This window comes from Papilio xuthus, unplaced genomic scaffold (assembly GCF_000836235.2).
Source record: "Papilio xuthus unplaced genomic scaffold, Pxut_1.1 DF827542.1, whole genome shotgun sequence".
In the NCBI taxonomy this organism is placed as follows: Eukaryota; Metazoa; Arthropoda; class Insecta; order Lepidoptera; family Papilionidae; genus Papilio; species Papilio xuthus.
This window is the reverse complement of record NW_013531107.1, coordinates 896397-906738: the sequence shown is the minus strand read 5'-3', so window position 1 is coordinate 906738 and position 10342 is coordinate 896397. Positions and strand designations below refer to the sequence as shown.

Genomic DNA, 10342 nt, shown 5'->3' with positions numbered 1-10342 from the left:
AAAAAAATAATTTTGGATAAGAATACGCTAAATGCTGAATATATATAATAACTAATTTAAAGTTAAAAATATAGTACCAGTGATTTCAATACAGTTTTGAATTTTATCTGTTTATGTCAGGAAATATAAGAAAATATTCACATCAAGTGCCCATTTTTACGTTCATACAAATATAGAAGGGCGGTGGCCACATAAAGTATAAAGAAACTTGGGTCATATACAACTTTTATTCAGATTTGCGTTTTATTAGGGATGAAATTTTATAGCTGTAGGAAATCTTTTGATATTTTAGATATTGCTATATATTTTTTTGTAATTGCGGAATTATCAGCGTTTTATTTAGTTTTCAATTGTATATATTTTATAAAGATTTAAATATTTATTTACATACATACGGAAGGACAACAGTAAGTTTAATATTATATATAAAATCTAATATCGTACTCGCGACTACAACCGCGCGGAATTAAAAAAAAGCTTTATTAATAGCCTATGCCCTCGTCTATGCCAAATTTTAGCGTGATCCATGTAGCCGTTCTAAAGATGCCTTCTATCAAGCATCGATCGATCAATCCATACAAATATTCGCATTTATAATATTACTAAGATAAAATAAATTATGTTGCATTTTTGCGTACGTGGTAACTGACAATTAATCGGTAATAAAACACATGAAAAACTTTCATATTTGGTTATTGAAAATTTATTAACAATCAACTCGGTCCATATAATGCTATACAACATTTTTAAACGTACACTGTTATTTATGAAGGTACATCTTTGGCAAGCCGTTCTTTTACAATTTGACAATGGGCTACAACTCTCGAAACATTGGTATAAACATATTTTGTACATGTTTTTCTGAAGTCAAAACCCATGCCTATAATAAAGCCTCGTATAACTCGACATGCTCAATATAAATTCGCTATCAGTAATAGGAAAGCCAATCACACCTACGAATAATTAAAGAATAAATACTTAATTTCTTATAAAACCCGTATCTCACCTTCAGTATTAACTGCACAGTTTTAACTGAACAATCAAACTGTACAGTTGTAACTTACGTGTGTAGACAAAACTGAGAACTATACAGTTTAACTGACAGTTTAAATTTGGTCTACACGCGTAAGTTGTAACTGTTCAGTTAATAATGAGGATGAGTAACAGGCTTAACTTAAACTACAAACCTACGTCAGTTATCGCAAAAAACAAATAGTAAATAACTACACGAATACACTGATTAGTGTCTCAAGTTTTTTTAAAGAGACCACTAAATTCAATTTTGAGATCACCCTATAGATACAGAAGGTGCAATAAAGTTTAGTTGAAAAAAAAAACAAAAATCAAAACAACAAGCAAAATATTAGCACGTTCAAAACCAACGAGTGACAAAATCCTAAAAATAAAGGTAGGAAGGCAAAATTGCCTCAAGAGATATACAAATATAAACTGCTTGACATGATATGTGTATTCTTGAGCTTTGAGCTACAATGGTAATGGACTTCACAACAAAAAATAAACATAACAAATACAAAGTTATAGACGCATTTTATCAGTAAAATGGCAACATGTAAAAAAATGATAAACGCTTTTAGAATCAATTAATTAAAAAAAATATGAACAATTTTGAATAATTTTAGTAATCTGATTTCAAAATTGGTTCACAACCATAAATTTGTTACAGTTGTTTATTACATTGTACTAACAGCTGATAAAATGTGCCTATAATTATGTGAGAATTTAAAATGATTTATAACTTAAAATAAGATCTTAAAGTAATTGCATTTCACTAAAATTATGTACAGATGTGTTTGCACTTCCTATACTCGTACGTACGCCTCATCAGACTTATTTATGTATAATAAAAATAGGCCATATCCTAATTCTCAGTCCTCCAATACTGATTAAACCTAATTCAATTTAGAAATTGTCAATTTGTACAAAAAAGTATCGTAAATATAAATTTCTTTCTCTATATTTGGCATGATTAAAATGGCTTATTTAAAAAAACGCTTCAAATGGAATGGTAATAAAATTATGCTGAACATCTCACGTAATCATTTGGACAATCTTTGGCACTAAAATTTTAACGCTAACAAGGTAGTCTTTTAGGACCAAAGACTATAAGTTAATATTTGCATTGATTACAAATTCACTTACATACTAGGATTGTCTTAAGTCACAATACAGGAGAGTCCGACTAGTTAGTCCTTCACAATAATTATCACTGACCTTTAAATACCACAGTAGTACCACTTATCACATTTTTATAATCACTTTCAGTGAGATTTTCTAATAGTTTCATCGCACATAGTCTGAAACACTAGTGGCACTGGTCATACAAAATCGTTCACTTCATCCTGTAAAGGATTCTCGGCTTTTTCGATACATTTTCTAATTGCATCTAATATTAGCCCGATTCTCCTGTCAACAGCCGCGAGGTGCGGCTCCCATAGAATTGGAGAGACGGGGTCTGCGTTCATCGACTCACGGAGAACTTTCGAAAGTGGATCCCCATTGTGAAACCTAAAAAAGCAAGATGTATTATATAATAATTATTACAGAATAACTACATTCCTTATTTTTTATTGTTTAAGAGATATGAGATGTCAAGCAGCTCAATAAAGCGCAATCACACTAAGGAAGTAGTTAATAGCGATGGGATCGAGTAAGAAAGTGACAAGGGAGCAGAAAATGTTACACTTTATGGTAGATAAGAATTTAGACAGATAGCTGCATCAGTAGGGATAAGCCTAGAAGTCGGATCAACTGCGTAACACTGTTAAGAAGGAAGTGACGACTGAAAAGACTAATGATAAATTGATTTGGACCTGTAGAGTGAGATAAGGACAGGGAGATGATAATGAGTGTTTCACCAGCAATAATTCATGATAAAATTAAACTTCTTAGACGTAGGTCATTGGATTATGACTCACTTGAGTAGCGCGGCGAGCGTGGTGTGCCGTACGATGCAGCATTGCAGCAGCGGCGCCAGGATGCTGAGCTCGTCATGAAACGCCTTCCCGAAAGCTCTTCCCTGGTCCAGGTGCAACGTGAATGTGTCATTACCGAACATCCTGATAACAATAGAAACAAATTGAAAATTAATAACGCTCTTCAGATGTCAGATACAAAGCAGTAATTTACACTAGTAAAACATATACAAAACACAAACTTAACATAAAACTTTGACAAAAGGAAGCCAGCACTACTTGTTATCTAGATCAGCCCTAGAATCAAATTCATAAAAAAATTATGATGAAATTCATTACTTTGTTACTCTTAAACTTTGAACACTCAATAAGTCGGGTGTTTACTGTTGGACAGATTGGCCTGCAGAGCGATCGGCCCAATGGGCAAAGCTTACCATTGGGTCTAGCGACTCTTTAATTAGTAAACACTCAATAAGATTAGAAGTCCTATTAATTTCGCTGTTGTAATTAAGATTCATGTATTATAACTGACACAAAATAATGTTTCGATTACTTTTATACTATACTAAATAGACCACATTTAAAATTTGAATTAAGAATTAAGTGATATCTCAGCAACCTTTGACTTGTACAGTTTGTTATACAAAGCTGGAATTAATCTGCACAAAATTATAGAGAACCTAAATTAAAAAAAAACTGCGTGGTACGAATATTGAAACAAAAAACATTGTTAATTTTTATTTGTTTTAAGGCTTCTATCTATCTACTAAAAATTCGTACTTACTTGAACGTTTCGTAGTGATGTCTGTCCATGTTGCCGGTCAAGAAATCAAAGATTGACATGTCCATCAGATCAAGTAAACGTCGACCCGAGTCGTAGGGCGGCGTACTGCGGACCTGGAGAAACAATCATACAATTTCTGTCTAAACATTTTTAACGTAACCATTTATACTGAGGAGAAAAAGATGTTGGAACTTCCATAAATTTTTGTCAAAAAAAACTTATTGTTATGACAAACCGTTCGTGATTGTAATCTGACCATTATTTACGAGCGTGTTTTTGGCTGATGTACATAGAGTATGAGACACCTACTTGACATATACTTAAGAACTTTCTTATCAGCGCCTTAGGATATATTTTTAATTCTACGAATTAGTACTGGTCGTTTTAAGAAAACAAAATATTTAACTTACTGTATCACAGTAATCAGACTGTAGTTCCCATTGAGCTTTTCGTCTCTTGTGGTATGATCTTCTCCATGGATGTCTCCATACCTATAGTTAAAGAAAACGAATAATTTCTTTCATGGAGAATGATAGGGATGGCAACATTACCTTAGCGTAGGTTTTATGTAACATTGGTTTACCGTAATGTGTACTAACCTTTCGTTCAGCTAAGTCTGGAGACGGTAAGAAGGCAGCGAAACTCCCCTCTAACATGTCAGGGTTGCCGCAAATCGCGTGCCCCGTATCGCAGTAATACGAGCACTTGCCATGGAAGCAGAAGTTGTTTGCTGGTGACACGAAGAATGTCCGCAAGATGTCGCCCTCGGTGACGTCATAGATCTCCGTCGTCATGTTTAGAACTCGACCTATGACTGGCATTGCGCGACGGAACCCTAATATCCTAACCCCAAAAAAATATATGTTGTGGTTATCAGATGTTTTTTTGCAAAATAAGATAATTTGTTTACAGATTTAGTGTTTGAACTACATATTATGGGAACTTATTTCTATGACCCATCAACTATACCAGGGGTTGTGAACTTTTATATATCAACGCGCCATTTTTCTAAATAAATTTTTAATGATTATTAAGAAGTCGAATTTAAGTCATTAGCCAAATGGCCAATTAGGAAGTCCAAAGGTGTTTATATTATAAATACTTAATATTTTTTATCGACTCGCGACTTTCCGAGTAACGAAATATAAGTACGTAATTTTATCTTCGAGCAATGCACCTTGGAGTGTACTCCATACTTTATCAAATAGGAATTGGTGTTACTTAATATTGACTATAGATGGTAGATGTAAAAATATTTTACACTAATTATTGTGTGGTTGTAAATTTAACAAAATGTTTTAATTTTTTTCAAGTATCTTATCTTACTAATATTTTAAATGCCAATCTTTAGATGAATGTCTGTATAAAGGTATCTCCAAGTGACTGAATGAATATCGATGAAATTTGGCATACATATAGAATATACATAGTCTGGAAGAACACATAATTTACTAATTATATCTTTTTAATTCTTCGCGAACAAAGCCGCGGGCGACAGGTAATATAAAAATAATTATTTAGATGTAGAGTTTGGTGTCTGAACTTAACTTACGACCTTTAAGGTCGAGAGTTCGAATCCCTATAAGCTTTTGGAATGAGGTCGCAATTTCTAGAATTTACTCGTCTTTTCTCTAAATGTAATATTTTAAGGATTTTATAAAATTTTCGTTTATAATCAAAAACTAGACACCCTTTGTTTGTCTTTTTCAGCCTACACTAATTAATTAGTGTAATGAGACATTTTATAACTTGGAATAAGTTAATTACCAGATAATATTAAAAAAGTAGTCATTAATTATATCAACGTGTTTTTAAATTTTATTTAATAGAGATTTAATACTCGTATAAAAGAGCGAATACGTTTATCTAGATAATTAGAAATATGGAAGAAGTTTTTAAAATTATTCTTTTCCTAGTTTTAATCGTGAAAATAGCATACTATAGCATACTTTGTTTGTATTTTTAGCATAAACCTTTATAAATTTCACATCCACTAACCTGTCCAAATGGAAGGCCGCAATCTCCGCGTTATGTCGCTCGTAATCAGAAAAATAGAAATGATTCGGTAGAGTTTGGACGTCTCGAGCGAACCTGCGAACAAACAAGATTATATTATAATAATATAATAATACATAAAATATATGTAATAAATCACCCATCTTACTAATATAATAAATGCCAAAGTTTAGATGGATGGATATTTGTTTTGAAGATGTCTCCGGAACGGCTCACGAATCTTGATGAAATTTGACACAGTTGTAGAACTTAGTCTGGAAGAACACATAGGCTACTTGTTAATTTTTTTTATTAATTCACCGCGGATAAAGTCGCGGGCGATTGCTAGTACAATATCATTTTATTGTATAAATAGTTAATTGTGTCATTTAAGTGGGACTCATAGTGTAGAATTAATACAAGAAAAATACTGTCTAACGACAAACAACTCTATGCATTATTTAATATTATAGAAAAACAAAAGATGATTTAGGGTCATTAAACTTTCTCGATAGGGTTGTCAACTCATTTTATATTACGTAAATTAAAAAACGTAAATCGCTTGAGTAAGCCAGGCTACATGATGTTAGATAGAGCACGGTACCGCGCAACTGCACTGGGAAGCCTACATCTTCAGATCTAACGATGAACTAACCATTATCGACGATCTTAAGGAAGCGTACTTAATGATGTAATGGGCATCATTATGTAATTAGTAAAAATATGAATAGCTACAACCATGTTTTATCATCTCTGTTTTGCTTGATCCTAAATTAAATTAGACAATCAAGCTTAAAAAATTTAAAAATTGTAAAACTATAATTAATTAAAAATTAAGCTTGAGTTCAAATATAGGTTATACACTAAGTATAGTAATGTTAATTTAGGATTACATATAGTCTTAAATCTGTGATATAAAATAAAATAAAAAAAAAAGAAACGAATAATTCACTAAAATATGTTATTTAAATATTTAGGATTAATCAAAATAGAAATCTTATAAGATTGTAATGCATTTTCTTAGTAAAGTGTTTAGCTTCACATGTTTTTACTAATTCTTATACTAATATACAAAATGTATATACAGTATCTTTAGTAGTATACATCATATAATAGCATATATTTGAAAAGATAGCAATACAGCCTTCTGAAATACAACACCGACACTTAAGTGAAGGAACCCGTGACGTCATCCCATATAATAAATTTTATTTTAAAGGACAGAGGTCTCCCGCTCTCCGAGAGGATATTTGATATTCCTCTTTATGGATTTATTTCGCTCGGTTTCAATTTTCGTCATTGATACCTACAGGGAGTTAAATTTCATTGTTGACTTTTCAATATTCGTATCCCCTTACCATAACACTTAAATATTTTTATGATCAATTAATTTGACTCTTCTAATCCATATAGGAGGTGAGATTATTAAATTTAAATTTACAGATTTTCAATAAGACGGTTTACTTTTCAACTAAAAGAAAAACCAAAACGATATTAAATTGTCCTGTAACCCTGGATATAGAGTTATTATATTCTTTTAAATACTGCCATCGACAATTCCTATGAAAATAATATGGGCATTATGAATTTATTGGGCATTGTTATTATGTTGATAAGAACTAAAAATAGAAATTCACAAGAAGAAGTTAAAAGTACTCTTTATAATTAATAACCTATGCTATTTTAATTACTGCGTCTGTACCTTACAAGAATAGAACAGAGGTCTCAAGTTATCTCAAGTACAGCAAGTTATTGCTAAGTTAACATAAAGTTGCGAAAGATAAAGCGATCACGGAGACCGTTGGGGCAAGGGTTGGTATCGAGTGGCGCTTTATTTATCGGCCCCTGGAGGAAGCTACGGATATAGGGGTGTGATGTCCATACCCTTCGTACAATCACTTTTATGGATACCTCATGTAAAACAATATTTTCTTTACATTAAACAAAAGGTTGTAGTTTAAATTGCCTACAAATTGGTATATACTCAGGCAACAATAGCGTATGTTTATTTCAAATTTAAAATAATCCTTAAAAATAGTACTTGATATATATTTTTATTAAAACTACAATTGCAATAAAATTCTATATTGTGTTTATTTGTCGAACGAAAAGTTGAACAAAAGGTTGTACAAAAGAACTTAGCACTCACTTCGATTACAGTCTTCCAAGTGCCTTTAAGCCTATAGAACGTTCTAGAAGTTTATTGAATGGTAACGCACAACACTCGACTTAGTGGAGAGGAAAGTTTCCACAAGCCGTCCACGTTAGCACTCGAAACACCTCTCCCAACTTAACTGAACTACGTATAGTAAAGCAGAAACATACTTGTGACACGCAAACTGTGATAACTTCTTGACTGGAATCTTAAGAGACAAAGTCTACAAACAATATTTCACTTACCGTAGGTTTCTGAGTTCAAAATCCCCGTTTAAAATATAATGCCATACCTGTTGACCTTTGATATGTTTCTGATATTTTTACGGAGATTTTAGTCTCAGAAATTCATGGTTAGTCGTACCTAGTAATATATTCTAAGGCGTATTTATACTTTTTTACTTTGTACTTTATTACTTTTTTTATATTTGCATAAAACTTGATAGAATAAAATTCAACTTGTTTTTAAATATTATGCATAATGAGAGGTATTTTTTGATAGTTTTACAAAATACGCATTTTACAAAAAATATTATACAACAACCGTTATAATCTTTAGTCTTATCTTTATAATGCGACAGCATTAATTATTGTATTAAATAAATATGAAAATCCTCTTATTTAATTAAAAAGATAATTATTATATCGATTTATAATCTTACCTCATTGGTTTAAACAGTGCTTGTATGCCGTTTGGATAGTCTATAATCAACTTCAGTTGTGTTCCACCTTCTTTTTGTTCTGTAAGAAAAATAATAATATTTTATCCAGCAAAACCTTACCAATAAGTTAAAAGAAGTTGAAGGAAATTTAAATCGTTATTAGTTGACGGATTATCACACCAATCAAAGTTGAATAATAAATTATCTAATAAGCCGATTAATGTTTTTTTACACATGAATATTAAAGGAAAACTAAATTCGGACCTACAATGAAATCCGTTTAGGTGATTTAAATATTTAAATCCAATTTGGAAGTAAAGGGCGAGATTGTTGTGGCACTATTGTCCGACGGACCGCTAACCCGCAACTGATTGCACGACCGACACGGACCGACTTCATTTAATATACATATCGCAGACTGCTTAAGCTTTACAACACGATATGTTAAATCATTCCCAAATTGGTCCCGGACCCCCTGAATACCACGGTGGCTAATAATTGATTCTAATCTATCGTTAATTGAACAGTCGTCTTAACGGTTTTTTAACATTTTTGGTGACAAGTAAAATTGGTAAAATTACAGGAAGATAGCATGTCCATTCTATTATGACCTCATGTTTCCTAAACGGCTTTACCCATTTTAAAGTGTGAAGTGTAATTCGGATCATTCGTTCATATTAATTGTTAATAATTATTTCAATATTTTATAAGTTGAATAATTAAAGTGTTTGAACCTGCGTGCAGTATGGGCAGCGTGGCCATGTCCTTGAGCACGGCGTCGACGAGCGGCTCCCCGTCCTCGTACAGCTCGTGCTGCGCTATCCGCAGCTGGAACTTCTCCAAGTTGGACGCGTTCACACTGGAATACAAATATTCTATTACTGTTAGCTAAATGTGCCTTAAGCTAAGTCATTCTTCCCATTCATTTCATTCACTTAAATTATACAAGTGTTATTTTAACGGTTTATTGAGATATTTTTGGACTATGATCGTTACGCTACAAAATACGCCTTAGATTTGTGGAACCTATTACTTCTTACTGCTACGGCGGTTACAATTGTATCATGAGGTCAATAACTTTCTCTGTTATAAGAAGTACCGAATATTCGATACTTCGCTTCAAAAGGAAACAAATTGTACTGGGTTTTTATCAACATTAAATAATTGTAAAACCTTTAAAATTTAACCATTATGTTCATTTTGTATAATATACCATACATACAACTTTATAAAAATATACGATCACTATAAAATAATTTTTAACTTTGTTTTTTGCTTTTCTTCTAAAAAGTAATCTTGCCACAATAAGGGTTAAGCTTTATATAATATATATATATCAGAAACAGTTGTGTTTTGTTTACAAAATGACGGCGATACAAGAGATATTTTACAAGGATAGAAAATAAGGAAAATGATCATGAAGCACAAGCCGTCAAATGCATAATTCAACGTATACTATCCAAAATTCGCTTTAAAATTTCCGCACACACACTAAACCTGATCGTTAATGTCGAGATTTACATGGAAGATTTTCTTGGCGTCTTGTTGGTTTTGGCTGCGTGGAACACATGAGTGGACGTGAGGAGAATCATCTAGTCGCGAAGGTCGCCGTTGAATACTAAAGAGCGATTGTAGCGTCCTCGATTTGTTCGATGCTCCGATAACCTGCATTTAGAAATGATGCCGGCACCTACTAGAAAATTTATCGACTCTCTTTCGGTGTGATATGTGGCCCAGTCAAATGGGAATTCGGAAAGCCGGATCGCACCACATTTGGATATTAAACGTACCAAAATGTGATTAACAAAACACAC

General features: G+C 32.4%; 1 protein-coding gene across 1 annotated transcript in view; it reads right to left on the bottom strand.

Annotated features, from left to right (window-relative positions):
• Window positions 1-687: 687 nt before the first annotated feature.
• Window positions 688-10342, bottom strand: part of LOC106119091 (extracellular serine/threonine protein CG31145) — a 45646-nt gene continuing 35991 nt past the window's right edge. The window contains exons 5-12 of the mRNA XM_013313954.1: window positions 9263-9387; window positions 8529-8607; window positions 5716-5808; window positions 4317-4560; window positions 4128-4208; window positions 3718-3830; window positions 2937-3077; window positions 688-2526 (exon numbers count right to left, since the gene is read on the bottom strand). Coding sequence (XP_013169408.1) covers window positions 2337-2526; window positions 2937-3077; window positions 3718-3830; window positions 4128-4208; window positions 4317-4560; window positions 5716-5808; window positions 8529-8607; window positions 9263-9387 — 1066 coding nt within the window. The 3' untranslated portion in view covers window positions 688-2336. The remainder of the gene's footprint in view (window positions 2527-2936; window positions 3078-3717; window positions 3831-4127; window positions 4209-4316; window positions 4561-5715; window positions 5809-8528; window positions 8608-9262; window positions 9388-10342) is intronic.